The sequence below is a fragment of the Vigna unguiculata genome, unplaced genomic scaffold, assembly GCF_004118075.2.
Source record: "Vigna unguiculata cultivar IT97K-499-35 unplaced genomic scaffold, ASM411807v1 contig_496, whole genome shotgun sequence".
Classification (NCBI taxonomy): Eukaryota; Viridiplantae; Streptophyta; class Magnoliopsida; order Fabales; family Fabaceae; genus Vigna; species Vigna unguiculata.
In genome coordinates, this window is record NW_021011210.1 from 16,178 (window position 1) to 34,665 (window position 18,488).

At 40.7% G+C, this 18,488-nt stretch overlaps 2 protein-coding genes across 2 annotated transcripts; both read right to left on the bottom strand.

Annotated features, from left to right (window-relative positions):
* Nucleotides 1-1,693: 1,693 nt before the first annotated feature.
* On the bottom strand, nucleotides 1,694-5,541 carry LOC114172204 (glycine-rich cell wall structural protein 2-like). Its single transcript, XM_028056808.1, has 2 exons — nucleotides 5,416-5,541; nucleotides 1,694-1,954 (listed from the first exon to the last, which is right to left on the bottom strand). Exons 1-2 carry the CDS (start codon nucleotides 5,539-5,541, stop codon nucleotides 1,694-1,696), a joined length of 387 nt encoding a protein of 128 aa, XP_027912609.1.
* A 102-nt stretch (nucleotides 5,542-5,643) lies between these two features.
* On the bottom strand, nucleotides 5,644-14,341 carry LOC114172205 (glycine-rich cell wall structural protein 2-like). Its single transcript, XM_028056809.1, has 2 exons — nucleotides 14,256-14,341; nucleotides 5,644-5,959 (listed from the first exon to the last, which is right to left on the bottom strand). The coding sequence occupies exons 1-2, from the start codon at nucleotides 14,339-14,341 to the stop codon at nucleotides 5,644-5,646; spliced, it is 402 nt and encodes a 133-aa protein (XP_027912610.1).
* Nucleotides 14,342-18,488: the final 4,147 nt, after the last annotated feature.

Genomic DNA, 18,488 nt, shown 5'->3' on the forward strand with positions numbered 1-18,488 from the left:
CAAAAGTTAGCATACATAGGACTCGAACCCAAGTCCTCTCGAACAATCAAAGTGCTCTCAACCATATGAGCTAGCACTCTTCCACGTCATACCAACCATAATTTAATGTCATAATTATTACCCCTCCCGTATTTATTAATTAATTATTTATTTAATTAATTAAATTCTACGGGTCTTACAGCGCATGGTGATTGGGGAGCATAAATGATGTGGAAGAGAGAGTAAAGCAAAGGCATAAAGCATAAAGTAAAAGGCATGAAGCAAGTGTACCTATGTACCTTTGGTCTCCTTTGTTTTTAGCACTCTTTGGCCACTTTTTGGAGACATATGAGACACATTCTTTGTCTCCTTTTGTGCTAGAACGAAATTAGCTTTGCACACACCATAGCTAGCTCTTTTGTCTCTCATTTTTTGTAACCTTATTTGACCTAGTTTCTAGAAGCTAGGGTTTGGTTTTTGTAGAGACATCCTTAGGTATCTTTTATTTGCTTAGAGGCCCCTAAACTCTTCTATATAAGGGGTGCTCCTAGACATGTAAAAGGGTTGAACATTTTGAAGTAAAAACACTCTTGTGTCTCAACCATTTGTGAGAGTTTCCTCCCTAGGGAGTGAATACTTTTAAGCCTTATCTTGCATAGCAATGGCGGCACACATCCACTCATCTTCAAGGTTGTCATGGCTTCTAGCCTAGCCTTGTAGTGGCGTGCTTCTCACATTTTTACCATTTCTTCCCTTTCCATTTTATGTTTTCTTCTTCCTTTAATTGTTCTTGGTATTCTATGATTTATGTGCTTTCCATTGCCTTTTCATTTTGAATCAATCCATCATCTTTTTCTTTTGAGCTTTGTGAAAGGAACCTTCACATCTAGATAGCTTGCTATCTTAATGTCCAGTGGGGATTTCACTCAGCTTTCTTAATCAACTCACACCATATTCAATAATCTTAAAAAGGAACAAGATAATCCTTCATCATACACCCATTTGACACCAAATTTTTTTTACTCCCATTTGACACCTAAAATATCTTTACACCTATTTATAATATATTTACTCCCATTTGACACCTAAAATATATTTACGACCATCACCACAACCACCACCACCACCACCACGACAACCACCACCACGACAACCATTACTAACTCGGGCACAACCCCGACCACCACCACGACAACCACCACAACCCAAACCACCACCACCACCACCACCACCACCACCATCATTATGACCCCCACCACTACCACCACGACAACCACCACCAACTCGGGCACAACCACGACCACCACCACAACAACCACCATCAACAAAAACACCACAACAATGGTCGCCATCACTGCTAGCACCACGACCACCACCACCACTACAACCACCACCACCACCACCACCACGACGGCCACCAACACCACCACCACCACCACCACCCAACCACCACCACCACCACAACCACAACCATCACCACCACCATCACCACGACCACTACCATGGCCAGCAGCACCACCACCACCACGGCTACCAGCATGGCCACCACCAGGGCAATCACCACTACCACCACCACCACCACCCCGACCACCACCACCACAACCATCACCATTACGACCAGCAACACTACCACCCCCACGACCACGACCACCAGGGCACCACCACCACCACCACGCCAACCACCACCACCACCACCACCACCACCACTACCACCCTAACCACCACCACCACCACAACCATCATCACTACCACTACCACGGCCACCACCATGGCAACCAATAGGGCCATCACCACCACCACTACTACCACCACTGCGACTACCACCACGAGCATCGAAACCACTATCACGACCACCATCACATCCACCACCACCACAACCGCGACCACCAACACCACCAACACCATGGCCAGGAACCCCACCATAACCACCATCACCACCACCACGACTACCAACACTACAAATTTGACAACCATACTGACAACGACCGCCACCACCATCACAACCACCACCACCACCACCACAACCCCAGAACAACCACCACCACTACCACAACCACAACCACCACCATAGCCACCACCCCCACCACCACCATAGCCACTACCACAACAACGACCAACACCACCACCACCATCACAACCACCACAACCACTACCACCACGACCACCACCACAACGACGACCACCACCACAACGACAACGACGACCACCACCACCACGTCGAAAGACCACCACCACGATGGAGGAGCCTCATCAAGTGGTATTCAGAACCACTCGATTCTCAAATATCGTGAAAGCTAAGTATTCGAGCATTATCTCTACTGTTTTTCTCTTTATATGTTCGATTTTGTCTTGTTCTATATTCATTTGAGTCATTTTTGCTTCTCTGGTGTTGATTTTGTGCTCTTGATATGTTTTCCTTGCTGAAATTGATTCAAATTTTGTTGATCTAATTTTCTGAATCAATACCGTGATTCATTGTCATAGCTCTCTGAATCTGCTGCTCAAATGCATGTCTTAGGTTTGATTTCATTTTTTTTACTTTGGTTTAAAATTTTATGATCTCTGTTTTGTCTTGGGAAGTGTTTAATTTGTTTTATATGTTATTGATTCCATAGATGTGTGCCTACAATGTGTTTTGTTCACTATTTCGCATCTCATTCAGTTCCTGTTTGGTGTTTGACTCATTAGTTTCTGTTCTGGTATGTGTTATGGAGTTCTAATATTGTTAGTAGATCAATGGAAATATTCTACAGTGCTTCATTTTTTCACTACTCGTGTTTAATTTCTACTTAAAGTGCTCTTGTTTCAATTTGTGTGCATCTATCTTTGCATTTCACTTTGAATCTATTGCTTTACTGAAATTGAAACTATTAGCCAAGTTGTGACTGAAGCCTTTCATGCGCATTCCATCACATTGTACTCTAATTCATATCAGAATCTATGTGTGGAAATGCAAGCTTGGTCCGTGAAAGCATAGGTATTATAAGTACCTTGTTTACTACAGTCTTCTATTCCTTCACAGATGATTAAATCTTGGTTTTGTGCTCAAATATTGTTGATGGACTAGTATATTTGTTTAAGTTTGAGTGTTGTATCAATATATTTGAGCATTCACGGGTTTCATGTTCTTTCTGCAATTTAGATTTGCTTTGATCAATTCATATCCAGATTTTGGACATCTTGCTTGGTCGTTGGAATCTGAATGGAAACTGCATTTGCTTTACTTGTGTGTCTACTTAATCACATGTTATTGTTTCTGTGGTTAGCTTAGTTATTTGTCTTGAATGTTGATTAATCTTTTTTTGCTTTACATCTTATGTTTCCGCAGATTATGTGCATTAAAAATTGTTGCAGTATAGTTCATTCATTCAGTCTGTGACAAACATTTGTCTGCTATTATAACTTATTTCCTTTGCTGCAACTATGTGCACTAGTTTAGAGTTATCCACGTCTCTCAGTTGCATATGTGCTTATATTCTGTAATACCATGTTCGATCTGTGAACATTCTGTTTGCTAAATCTTCAATGGTATTTCTTGTGAGTGAAGTTGTTCAGCCATTTCTATTTCATTGCATCAGCATTAGTTCTGTTGATTAATTGCCTACTATTGTTCTCTTCATGTTTTATGAAATTTGGTGCCTCAACTTGGTTTTTTTCATATCCTAAGTCTTCATCCCATACTGGTTCATGTTGCTTTATTTTGCACTGTCAAATTGTTTGAGTCAAACTAGTGCTTTAATCTGATGATTCCAGCATATTTCGATGTTTTTCTTTGACTGAAATTATGTGTTTTCTTTTACAGTTTCACTACACTATTTACTTGTGTTTTTCCAAATATTTTTGTTAGTTGAATCAATTTTTTAATCTGTCACATGCCATTGACCACTTGAATGGAATTGGAAAACTGCCATCGAAGTGAACTATGCTTTCAAAGATTAATTGCATATGTGATTTATGTGAGTTGAAAAGAAAATTTGTGGACAAGAATATGATGTGAAAATCTGCATTGATGGATAATCTTTAACTCACTTGAGTGAAAAGAAAGAGTGAATTAAAAACAAAAAAACGGTTCACACTTAGTATTGACCATTCCTTTCCAATACAATGTGCATGTGCTCTTGATTCAACTGGTTTGAGTCTTGTTTGATTTTAGTTTTATTCATCATATTCTAGATACATTCCTTAGGTTCCTTTTGTGTGCCTTCTTTATTGGTTAGCTTGTATTCTTGCTTGTCTTCATTGGCTCTCCATTGAGTTTGTCATTAAATCTATCACTTGATGTTCTCCTTGCCTCAAATTTAAACTTTTATTGTTTCCTGCTTTTTACTCTCAAAAGTGGCTGACTGCTCATTTGCTCTTGGTCACCACCACATCCACCACCATTGTCACCACCACCACCACCACCATGGCCACCAACATCACCACCACCACCACCACATCTACAGCCACCACCACCACCACAACCACAACCACGGCCACCATGACGGCCGCCAATACCATCACCACCAACACAATGGCCACCTTCACGGACGCCACGACCACCACCATCACCACCACCACAAACACAACCACTGCCACCACCAACACCACCACCACCACCACAAATACCATAACCACGACAACCACCGCCATCATCGTCGCCACCACCACCACCCTCACAGCCACCACCACCACCACCAGCACATGCACCACTACCACCACCATCACTACTTCACGACGCTTGTTCTTTCATAGCGTTAGTTTAGGATCTCGCCGTTAGGATTATTAGAACGACATTCTCTTCTCCTTTTTCTGTTCAGTCCCTCATGGTGGTCTTCTTCTCACTATAAAAGGCCAGCTAGCTATTGTAATCACAACTTTGATGAATGTTGATTTGGTTGAGAACACTCCCACCGTTCATCTTAGCTCACCCTTCACCTTTAGATGAGGATTTCTCCTCCTAGGGTTCCAAATACCATGTATGTGTTTCCAGCGAGAAACCAGAGAGCTTAGTTGCATGTTTTGAGATTCCACGATTGAAGCTATTTTCCGGTGATTCCACGATGGAGTGTCGTCATCAACCACGACCACCATCACTACCACGACCATCACTACCACTGCCACCACCCCAACCACCACCACCACATGCACCACCACCATCACCACCACCACCACGACCACCACCACCATCATAACAACCACAACCATCACCACCACCACAACCACATCCACCACCACCACCATCGCCATCATAACAGCCAGAACCACGACGACCACGACCACCACGACCACCACAACCACCACCACCACAACAACAACAACCACCATCAAAACCACCACCACGGCCACTACCACCACTACCACCACCACCACCACAACCACCACCAACACCACCACCTCCACCACCACTACGACCATCACAGTCACCACCACCACCACTACCACCACAACCACAACCATCACCACCACCATCACTACGACCATGGCCAGCACCACCAGCACCACCACGGCTACCAGCATGGCCACCACCAAGGCAATCACCACTACCACCACCACCACCACCACCACCACAACCATCACCATTACGACCAGCAACACCACCACCCCCACAACCACGACCACCAGGGCACCACCACCACCACCAAGCCAACCACCGCCAGCACTACCACCACCACCACTACCACCCTAACCACCACCACCACCACAACCATCATCACTACCACTACCACGGCCACCACCATGGTAACCAACAGGGCCATCACCACCACTACCACTGCCACCACCACCGCGACTACCACCATGAGCATCGAAACCACTATCACGACCACCATCACATCCACCACCACCACCACCACCACCAACACCATTGTCAGGAATCCCACCATAACCACCACCACCACCACCACGACTACCAACACTACAAATTTGACAACCATGCTGACGACGACCGCCACCACCATCACAACCACCACCACCACCACCACCACCACCATAACAACCACTATGACCAACACCACCACCACCACAACCCCATAACAACCACCACCACCATGGCCACCACCACCACCACTACCATAACCACAACCACCACCACAGCCACCACCCCCACCACCACCATAGCAACCACCACAACAACGACCAGCACCACCACCACCACCACAACCACCACAACCACCACCACCACGACCACCACCACCACCACCACGGCCACCACCACCACCACCACCACGTCTAAAGACCACCACCACGACTTGCAACATGAACCACTATCTACAATGAGAGAACAAGTGTTTTCTAAAATTTTACATCTTGTATGAAAGATGTTCTCTCTTTGTGTTGGCTCTTTTGGAATGGGTTGGTTGCTAAGAAGTCTTCTAATCATTAGAAGGTCTCCTTCACAAGGATAGGCAATTTCCTTAGACATCATTAAACTCCTCACTAGAAGTCTCACTCTCACTTTCTTGCTCATCTTGGCTACTATAGTGGTCAACACCCCTTAAGATCATGGTCTTTTTGGTGGGGCATTGAGATGCAACATGACCTCTACCAAGACACTTGAAACATTTGATTTCACACAAGAAAAATAGGAATGACACATGGTAGTTCATCCTTACAATAAAGCTCAAAACTCACAAGGTCAAAAACTCTTTCACAAAAGATTTATTCCAGAAACTCTCAAATCAACTCAATCAAGTAAATCACAGAAAACAATCCACTCATAGCACATGACTTTTATTTTCCCAGAATTATGACCGTTCCAATTAGTAAATCAAATCCAAAAATCCAATGTCAATATGTGTTATTGAAAGCAGAAACTTTTTTTTTTTAAATAAAAACAAACAGAAAACAAAATTAGAAAAGGAAAAACAAAACAAATAGAAAACAAAAACAGAAAAGGGGGAAATCTCCCCACACCCCCACACTTTATCCATGCATTGTCCTCAATGTATTCAATATGTATAAAATGCAAAGAAAAAGTATGAAGTGTACTTACCTCCTCAAGGTGGAAGGTATGAGGGAGACGTCAAGTTCATCCCATCCATCGTCTTGTTCAGCATATCTTGATTTTCATTGAATATCCGAAGATGATGCCCATTAACTTTAAAAGTTCTTGCTGAGGATTCTTCCTTGATCTCCATTGCTCCATAAGGGAAGACTTCTGTAACAATGTATGGTCCTTCCCAAGTAGAACGCAACTTACCACTCATGTGACCAAGCTTGGATTTGTATAGTAACACCTTCTGGCCTACCTTGAAATCCTTTCTAGCCACAAGCTTTTGGTCATGGAACTTCTTGGTTTTCTCTTTGTAGAACTTTGAATTTTCATAGGCTGCAAGCCTAATCTACTCTAGTTCTTGCAACTGAAGCTTTCGCTCATTTCCTGCTTCTTCCAAATCCAAGTTGCATGCTTTCACGGCCCAATAGGCCCGATGTTCAATCTCCACAGGTAGATGACAAGCCTTTCCAAAAACCACCCTGAAAGGTGACATACCTATAGGTGTTTTGTAGGCTGTCCTGTGTGCCCAAAGTGCTTCATCCAATCTTGTTGCCCAATCCTTTCGACTAGGCTTCACTACTTTCTCTAGTATCTTTTTAATCTCTCTGTTAGAGATCTCTGCTTGTCCATTGGTTTGGGGGTGATATGGTGTAGCAATGCGATGTGTCACCCCATACTTCTTCAACATGTTCTCAAGTAGCCTATTACAGAAATGAGTCCCCTGGTCACTGATGATGGCTCGTGGTATCCCAAATCTGCAGAAAATGTTAGACCTGACAAAACTCATAACAACTCGAGAATCATTAGTCCTTGTAGCTATGGCTTCCACCCATTTGGAGACATAGTCTACAACAAGCAAAATATAAGAAAACCCAAAAGAAGGAGGAAAAGGACCCATAAAATCAATACCCCAAATATCAAATACCTCACAATATAGCATGGGTTGTTGAGGCATTTCATCCCTTCTTGTAATGGATCTGGCTGCCCTTTGGCACTGCTCACAATTTTCATATACCCTCTGTGCATCTTTAAAAATAGTAGGCCAATATAATCCACAATCCAACACCTTCCTACCTGTTCTTTGTGTGCCATAATGTCCACCAAAAGGAGACGAATGACAGAACTCAAGCACATGAGGTATCTCGATATCTGGAACACACCTCCTTATGACTTGGTCACTACCGATGCGCCATAAGATTGGGTCTTCCCAGATATAGTACTTTGCCTCACTTTTTAGCTTGATTCTTTCATATTTGGAGAAGGAAGGAGGAATAGCAGAAACAACCAAATAATTAACAATGTCAGCAAACCAAGGTTCAGGAAACATACCTTTCACAGTAGTCAATGCTAGGAGGACTTCATCAAGAAAGTCATCCTTAATAGGAATGTTATCTTCTCCATTTTCAATCCTGCTAAGATGATCAGCTACCAAGTTATGTGCTCCACTTCTGTCTAGAATCTCAATGTCAAACTCTTGGAGCAGTAGCATCCATTTGATCAACCTTGGTTTCGAATCTGCTTTCTTCAGAAGGAATTTTAATGCTGCATGATCAGTATAAACAATTACCTTGGAACCAAGTATATACGGTCTGAATTTGTCCAAGGCAAACACAACAGCCAATAATTCCTTCTCAGTCGTGGTGTAGTTAGCCTGCGCTGTGTCCAATGTTCTGGAAGCATAATATATCACATGTGATAGCTTCCCATCTTTTTGTGCAAGCACCGCTCCTACTGCAAAGTTTGATGCATCACACATCAACTCGAATGGTAAGGTCCAATCAGGTGGCTGGATGATAGGAGTGGTGGTAAGCGCCTTTTTCAATATATCAAATGCATCTTTGCACCTCTCTCCAAAGTCAAATACTACATCCTTTTGCAACAAGTTGGAGAGAGGGTTGGCTATCTTGCTGAAGTCTTTGATAAACCTCCTGTAAAATCCTGCATGTCCAAGAAAAGATCGAACCTCTTTCACAGAAGAGGGGTAAGGCAATTGTGAAATAATATCAATTTTAGCAGGATCTACAGATATACCATTCTTAGAAACAACGTGACCTAAAACTATACCTTGTTCCACCATAAAATGACATTTTTCAAAATTTAAAACAAGGTTAGTTTCTTCACATCTCTCCAAGACTCTAGCAAGATTAGACAAGCAATGATCAAAAGATGAACCATATACACTAAAATCATCCATAAAAACCTCAATACAATGCTCCAACAAATCTGTAAAAATACTCATCATACATCGCTGAAATGTTCCAGGAGCATTGCAAAGGCCAAATGGCATTTTTCTATAAGCATATTTACCGAATGGACAAGTAAAAGTAGTCTTATGTTGATCCTCTGGGGCAATACAAATCTGAAAATACCCAGAGAATCCATCAAGAAAACAGTAATGAGACTTACCTGCCAATCGATCTAACATCTGGTCCATGAATGGTAAAGGAAAGTGGTCCTTCCTGGTGGCCTGGTTTAGTCTTCTATAATCAATACAGACCCTCCAGCTATTCTGAATACGAGTAGGAATCAACTCGTTCTTCTCATTCTTGACCACGGTGATCCCAGATTTCTTGGGGACCACATGTACAGGACTCACCCAAGTGCTGTCAGAAATGGGATATATAATACCTGCTTGTAGCAACTTGGTGACTTCTTTCTTCACAACCTCCATCAGCTGAGGATTCAGTCTCCTCTGAGGTTGCCTCACTGGCTTAGCATCCTCCTCCAAGAGTATTCTGTGCATGCAGAAAGAAGGACTAATACCAGGAATATCTGCCAAAGTCCAGCCTATTGCTCGCTTGTGATCTTTGATAACCTGCAATAGCTTTTGTTCCTGCTCGTCAGTAAGCAAGGCAGATATAATAACAAGGAGTTTCCCATCCCTTTCAAGATAAACATATTTCAAATGAGATGGTAAAGGTTTCAACTCCAAAGTGGGTGGCTGTTCCACAGATGGCAACATTTTATTGCCTAAGGTAATTTCAGCCACCTCAGCATTACACTTGGACGCCACAGAGGTATCAAATAGTGACATCGCGTCCTCAACATCACCTGTTTTACAATTTTCTCTTTCGTCTAAAATTGAGCCCGAAATATTCAAAAAAGAAAAATCCAAAGAAGAAGAAAAACCAGATAAAACATCGAAAAGTCCAAAAGCATAATTATTCACTACATTACTCAATAAATCAATACAAAACAAAGAATGGTCTTCAATTGGGTGCTTCATGGCTTCTAGCACGTTGAACTGCACCTTCTCATCTCCTATCTCCATAGTCAAGGATCCTGCATGCACGTCTATCTTGGTATGTGCTGTCATCATGAATGGTCTTCCCAAGATGATTGTGGTTGAACTCATTCCTTCATCATCCTTCATGTCTAAGATATAGAAATCTGCAGGAAAAATTAACTTGTCCACACGGACAAGCACATCTTCTAGCACACCTGCAGGGTTAACTGTGCTACGGTTGGCCAATTGAATGACCACACCAGTAGACTTAAGAGGTCCAAGATGAAGTGAAGTAAAAACAGATAAAGGCATTACATTAATAGAAGCTCCTAAATCTAACATAGCATTGTCAAACTTAGTACTACCTATAATGCAGGGAACAGAAAACATACCTTGATCCTTACACTTTTGCGGCATTCTGACTGCAGGCTTCTTAATTAAGCTAGAGACGTTTCTTCCCATGTTCACTACCTCTTTGTCCATAATACGCCTTTTATGTGTACATAATTCTTTGAGAAACTTGGCGTATTTAGGAATTTGTCTAACAGCATCCAACAAAGGAATGTTTATCTCCATTTTCTTGAAAGTATTCAGGATTTCTTTGTCTAACTCCTCCATCTTTTTAGTTTTTGGTTTCAAACGGTTTGGATAGGGAGGAGGAGGAGAATAAGGAGAAGGATTTTCAGAGGAAGTATTAGGGGATACCAACCTGGAGTTATCACTGGGTCCAGGCATTTCAGATGTTGCTTGTGTTGCTTCATTTGATCTTCCTCTTTCATCATTAGGTACAACTTCATTGTCCTTATCTTCATCTTCTTGGGCATCCCCAAGACCTTGTATTTGCTTACCCGATCTTAAAGTAATAGCACTTACATTTCTCGGGTTGATTACAGTTTGTGCAGGCAAATTGCTCGAGCCTTGTTGAGACTTCATCTGATTTAACTCATTTGCCATTTGTCCAATCTGATTTTGCAAATTCTGATTGGTTGCTTCCATCGTCTGTTTCAACTCATTGATTTGTCCCTTCATCATGTCAGCCATCATTTTCATCATTGCCTCAATGTTTGAATCACCAGAGGTTGCCGCTGGTTGTGGTTGTTGCCTCTGTTGAGGTGGAACATAGACTTGTTGGTGTTGAGGCTGTTGATTTCCCCATTTCTGGCTGGGATATTCCTTCCAATCTAGGTTGTACTTGTTGGAGGACAAATCATGGTTGTATTGCTGCCGAGGTGGTCTATTATTGCCATAGATGTTTGCAGCATATGCCTGAGGTTGTTTATTGTCTAACGTCCCTGTCTCTTTTAACATAGAACAAGCCTTTGTAGGATGATTAGTAGAAGCACAAATTCCACATAAAGTAGAAGGGATAGGCTTTTTCTGTAAGTCTGTCAAGGTCCTTACCATGGCTGCTAAGTCATCCAACTTCCCTTCTAATTTCTTGTGATCTGCAACATATGAAGCTTCTACTCCATGGGTTCCCTTCAATAAAGTTATAGAATTACTCCTTGTGGAAAATTGTTGATGGTTTGACGCCATAGTTTCAATCAATTGTCTTGCATTTGTTGGCGTTTTATCCACCAATGACCCTCCACTTGCAGCATCTATCATTTGTCTATCCATGATACTCAATCCCTCATAAAAGTATTGAATGAGGAGATGCTCGTTTATTTGGTGATGAGGACATGAAGCACATAACTTTTTGAATCTTTCCCAATACTCGTGAAGACTTTCTCTTTCTTGTTGCCTTATCCCATAAATATCTTTACGAATAGCAACAACTCTAGATGCTGGAAAAAACTTCTCCAGAAATAATCTTTTCAGAGTCTCCCAGGTATTGATGGATCCTGGCGGAAGGCAGTATAACCAATTCTTAGCGGCATCTTGCAATGAGAATGGAAAAGCCTTAAGCTTGATATGTTCCTCTGTCACTGTTGTAGGTCTCATGGATGAACAAACAACATGAAATTCCTTCAAGTGATGGTATGGGTCTTCTCCTGCTAATCCATGGAATTTGGGTAAAAGATGGATTAACCCAGACTTAAGCTCACATTCTCCATCTGGATATTGGATGCACATGTTTTGTGTAATTGCTGCATCTGGTGAAGCCAACTCTCTTATTGTTCTTTCTTCCATTCTATCTTCTTGAATTTCTGGTTCAGGTGATGGATCAGAAGATATGTTAATCACCGGAGGTGATTCTAGTGGTACACTTTCAGTGGTAGGTTCAGATGATGATGGTGCTCCTTCAGTAGAACACCTGAGTTCAAGTCTCCTACGTGATTTACGCAAGTTCCTTTCAAGTTCTGAATCAAGTTGATAAAATTGACCCGGATTGGCCCGAGTCATGCACTATGCAGTCCACCTGAAAGTGTTTCCCTGTGTGTTTTTTTTTTCCTATTCTTGTTTTGGAGAAAGATTTCAAGAAAGAAATGAATTAAGATGTCGTTGGGTCTACTCCCAGGAAAGAGAGGTGCGTCACAGTGGACAACTTAAATACCAAGTCTTTCCTAAAGAGAGTTTTCCAAACTAGTCTCAAAAAATTTCTTAAAAGAAATTCTTAATCAAAACAAAAATAGAACTTTGCTTGAAATATATTAACAGAAAACTAGATACTACAAAATAACAAACTATATTAAACGTATATGCGTAAAATAAATAAAAATAAATAAAAATAATAAATAAAATAAAATAAAATAAAATAAAATAAAATAAAATAAAAACAGAATCAAAATAAAAGAAATACTAATCGTATTCCCCGGCAACGACGCCAAATTTGATATCGCTGTCGTTAAGCGATCAAATTACCACTACTTTAGCAACTTCAGTATTGCCAGTTTGTAGTGAAAAAAATAGTTAGGGTTAAGATAACCCTTAGTCGTCTCACAACGAATACGGAATTGATCTCAAATATTTGATTCTCAAAAATGCAATTTAAAACTAGCAACTATAAAAATAGGGAGGTTTTGATATGCAAAGAAAATGACACGGAAGATTGTAAACACAGTAATAGTAAATAGGTCAATTCCACTGCTTTTTCTAAATAAGATTCTTCATTGGTTATCTAGAGATTATTGTTAAATTAATTATTGTTGTTGTTTTACAAATCAATCAATGTAAAGACTCAATTCATTTGTTGGCATCCTCACTTTTAATCAAAGTACAGTCTCAATTAAAAGTGAGAATTATTAGATTGTCCATAGTAAATTCAATCAAAGTACAGTCTCAATTAATTTTACTATGTCTAATCATGTCTATTCCTTTGTTTCTTTACCAAATAGAAAACTTAATTAATCAAAGTAAAGTCTTGACTAATTTTAGTTAAAGTAATTACCTCTAATCAAATTAAAGTCTCAATTATTGGCAAAAACTTATTTAATCAAATGAAAGTTTCTAAACAAAATCAAAGTAAAGTCTCAATTTAATTTAAAAACCTTTTAACTCATATGATTAGCATGCATGTAGATTTAAAATCATTATTTTCTATTCGATTAAGAAGCAAAGGACATAGATAAACAAAAAAACCACAACAATAATCAATATAACAAAACATATAAATTCATCTAACCTCAGAATCCATTTAAGAAATTACAGTGGAATCAACCCTAAAAGCTTAGCCCTCCATGGCTTTGATGGAATACATGATAATATGATGAAAAGAAAATAAAAGAAAGAATGAGAGATGTGGTGGAGACGGTATCTGCCAAAACCAGAGAGTTCTAAGTGTCTAAGCTGTCAACTGTGTAAAAATTGTAAGTCCCCCTTTCTGCTCCCTTAAGTCTCTTTATATAGGCTTCCACTGGACTTTGGGCTTTATCTGTCAGTTGCTAAAATCTTTTATTTTTATTTAATTAATTAGCAACTTAATTCCTGTCCAATTTCCAATTCTGCCCCTCTTATTTAACCATATTTGCAGTTTTGACCAGAGTTGACTGCTGACTTTGACCAGTTGACCAGAGTTGACCAGTTGACCAGTTTGACTGTCCTATCAGATGCTGACACGTGGCGCAGAGTGCACTTTCTCTCTCCAGACTAGGGTTTGCTGCGTTTAGGGTTTCATGGAGGCTTGTGGATGACGGCGCGGCTGCTCCTCCTTCTCCGACGACGAAGGCGTGGTGGTGAAGGTTTGTGGACGCTGCTGGTGCGAAAATGGTGGCTGCCATGGTTCGTTCTCGTTCATGGTGGCGTGGACGGCGCTGCAATGCGTGAAGGAAGAAGATGCGCGGTGGTCGTGAATCCGAAGGTGGCTTCGAGGCTAATGCAGTGGTGACGGAACTGCGCTGCCGTGACGACGAAGAAGATGATGGAGAGAAAATGGAAGTGCTGCATCGCGGTGGTTCTGCAGTGTTTTCCGGCGTGGTGGCGCGGCGCGGTGGTGTCTGCGGGAGAAGATGGAGGCGCGTGGAGCTGCGATGGTTGTCGGAAACGGCGCGCGCGTTGCAGTTCTTGTGTGGAGATGGTGGTGGCGCGCGCGTTGCAGGTGCAGTTCCGGCGAGGACAGGTGCGTTGGAGATGGAGGTTGAAGATGGTTGCTGCCGTGGTTGTTGGTGCGTCGCCGGCAATGGTGTGGAGGTGCGGCGGCAGCTGCCATGGTGGTGGAAGAAAAAGAAAATTAGGGTTTCATGAGTGAGATGAAGATGATGACGTGGCAGCCTTCCATTGGTTAATTTGGTGAGGGTAGGATTATGACACGTGGCTTGTTCTGGTTGGCTAATTTTAAGAGGTGGGGATTGCCACATGGCACGATCTGGTTGAGTGGAGTTTAAGTGGTAGGAGGGGTGCAACTTAGTGAAAACTGGGGGTGCAGAACAGGTTTTTGTGGTCCACTTGAGGGAGGAGTGTGCAAATAAAATATGGGGGTGCATTTAGCTCCTGATTTATTCTTTTTCAGAATTTCTTGATTTTGGACTTATTTTGTAACTTTGAATATTTTAAAATCACACTATTAATTGACCAAAAATAAATTCCAGCTGCATTAACAAACGTTAGAATATCCAATAATATTTTATGCAACTAAAATCAATTTTTACGCCACTTTTACCAAACTTACTCAATAAATCCAATAATCACAAATCCTAATTAAATCAATCTTTAAGCACAGAAAATTCAATTAAATCCCCAAATTTAAATATTAAATGAGGGCAAAAATTTGAACTCATCACTCATCATTAGACTCCTCACTAGAAGTCTCACTCTCACTTTCTTGCTCATCTTGGCTACTACAGTGGTCAACACCCCTTAAGATCATGGTCTTTTTGGTGGGGCATTGAGATGCAACATGACCTCTACCAAGACACTTGAAACATTTGATTTCACTAGTGCGAGTGTGTGAAGATGTGCCTTCCCTTGGTTTCTCCTTTTCCTTGAAACTTTTGGAAGGTTCCTCTTTGACTTGCTTACCCTCCCTCTTGAATTCTTTCTTGGTATAAGAGTTAGAGTAGTCATTTCGAAAATTTTTCCTTAGAATTTGTTGCTCTACCTTTATGCAAAGTTGAACCAAGTCATTTAAGTCTTGGTAGGGCAACAATTCTACTCTATCTCTTATCTCAAGACTTAAGCCACTAAGAAACCTTGCAATGGTGGTATCCTCAGACTCCCTAATCCCAACCCTCATCATATATAACTTCATCTTTTGTCTATATTCTTCCACTTTCATTTTATGTTGATGGAGTCTTTGGAGCTTATCCATTAGCTCTCTATGATAGTAGGAGGGAATATGTCTTCTCCTAAGGGCTCCTTTGAGGTCATTCCAATATTTGACCTCGGGACTTTGATTGATTCTCCTATCTCTTTCGAGAGCAGTCCACCAATACATAGCATTGCCCTTAAAGCTAAGGGTAGCTAAAGGTACTTTCCTCTCCTCACTTATTTGATGGCAAGCAAAGAGTTGCTCAACCTTCATTTCCCAATTAAGATAAGCTTCAACATCATCTTTCCCATAAAAGTGAGGGAGGTCTATTCTAATGGCTCTTGGTTCCCTAGGCTCTCTTCTTTCTCTTCTTAGAGGAGGAGGAGGTTGATAGAAGTTGTCAACCTATTACTCATCATAGTGTGTGGCTAGTGTTGGAGTGTGGGAGTACAAATGTTGACTCCTATTACTCATCCTCTCATGCAACCTTTCCATATTTCTTATTCCCCTCCTCTCTTCATCTAAAAGTTGATGAAACCTATCTCTTTCTTGTTTTTCCCTTTCCCTTGCAATTATTTCATCTTCCTTCCAACGTAGTAGTGCTCTCAAATCAAAGGCAATTTGTTTCAAACTTATTTCTTCTTCATTTGAAGCACTCATACATTGAGAAGGAGGTTGAGACATTTTTTTTTAGAAGACTTTGGTCTTTAAAAGAAAATTTCAAAGAAGAAGTAGATAGCAAAAGCTTTTAGTTCTCCTCCAGGAAAGAGAGATGAATCACTTGGATTGCTTACATACCAAGTCTTTCCTAGCCAAGGGAACTTGAAACTTTTGTACAAAACTTCTTAAATGAAATTAATTCAAAGACTAAGTTGACACACACTAAACTATCAAACAAGAAAATTAAAAACAAGAAAGATTATAAGCTATATGCAGCCTAAGTTTTAGTAGAAGTAGAAGGCACTTGGAACCTTCAAACTTCACCACTAAAAGCGCTTCACTAATGTATAGAAGAGGTTCTAGTTAGGAGATGGGATTGAGTACCTCAGACTCCCCCAAGACACCTAACTAGGCCATGAACACAAGAACGAAAGCATTACAATTTTACAACTCAATTCTAATACAATCAAAGTGCACAACATGTAAAAGGTCTTCTTGGTTTTGTCTTCTTGGCTTGGTCCTCACAAGTGTTTCACTCTTGCACTTCCTCTTGATCTCACCAAAGAGGATTCTCTTTCGGGACTAGGTACTCCACCTCCTAGGATGCTACCTTAGGAAAATTAGATCACCTCCAAAAAGAAGTATGCACCAAATATAGAAACCAAACCAAAAGAGGTCAAGAAATAAAGCAAGAAAAGCAAAAAATTATAATTGCTAAACCAAAAGTGAATAATGCCATGACAAACTCAAAGGATTACCAAAGAAATGACAAACTAGAAATAAGGTAAAGAAACAAGATAAGCACTCAAATGAATTACCTAATGAATGACACTATAATGGATGAAAAACAACCAAAATAAGCTAGAAAACTGCACTGAAATTTGATTTTTCACTCACTGCTAGTCCAAAAACGTGAATTCAGGCCTCTGCTTCAGCTATTTTTCATTTTTTCATTTCTCAACATTTTTCAATGATTCTTTTTTTCACTTTTTCGTCTATGTCTTAGCTAAAGGAGGAAAAAATTCGATTTGGATTTGCACCGGAAAAGTTTTTATGATAAATCAAATACAAACAGTGTGCAGTCAACAGAAACTGGAACAGCAGTAAAATGCAACAAAATAATGCTCTCAAACTCAAGTGATGGTAGTGATTGTAGTGTACTTCTTTTGCCACTTTCTTTTGATATTTTCTTTTTGGCACTTGCTTGTATTATTTTTGTGCTCTTTTTCTTTCTTTTCATAGATCTTACAACAGCTAGTTTCCACCACAAAACAGAATCACCACCACACTATGCTTGATCTGATGAAGGATTATCATGTTCCTTTTTAAGATTATTGAATAGGGTGTGAATTGATTAAGAAAGCTAAGTGAAATCCCCACTGGACATTAAGATAGCAAGCTATCTAGATGTGAAGGTTCCTTTCACAAACCTCAGGAGAAGAAGATGATGGATTGATTCAAAACAAAAAGGAAATGGAAAGCACATAAACCATAGAAAACCAAGAACAATTAAAGGAAGAAGAAAACATAAAATGGAAAGGAAAGGAATGGTAAAAATGTGAGAAGCACGCCACTACAAGGCTAGGCTAGAAGCCATGGCAACCTTGAAGATGAGTGGATGTGTGCCGCCACTTGCTATGCAAGATAAGGCTTAGAAGTATTCACTCCCAAGGGAGGAAACTCTCACAAATGGTTGAGACACAAGAGTGTTTTTACTTCAAAATGTTCAACCCTTTTACATGTCTAGGAGCAACCCTTATATAGAAGAGTTTAGGGGCCTCTAAGCAAATAAAAGATACCTAAGGATGTCTCTACAAAAACCTAACCCTAGCTTCTAGAAACTAGGTCAAATAAGGTTACAAAAATGAGAGACAAAAGAGCTAACTATGGTGTGTGCAAGGCTAATTTCGTTCTAGCACAAAAGGAGACCAAGAATGTGTCTCATATGTCTCTAGAAAGTGGCCATAGTGTGCTAAAAACAAAGGAGACCAAAGGTACATAGGTACACTTGCTTTATGCCT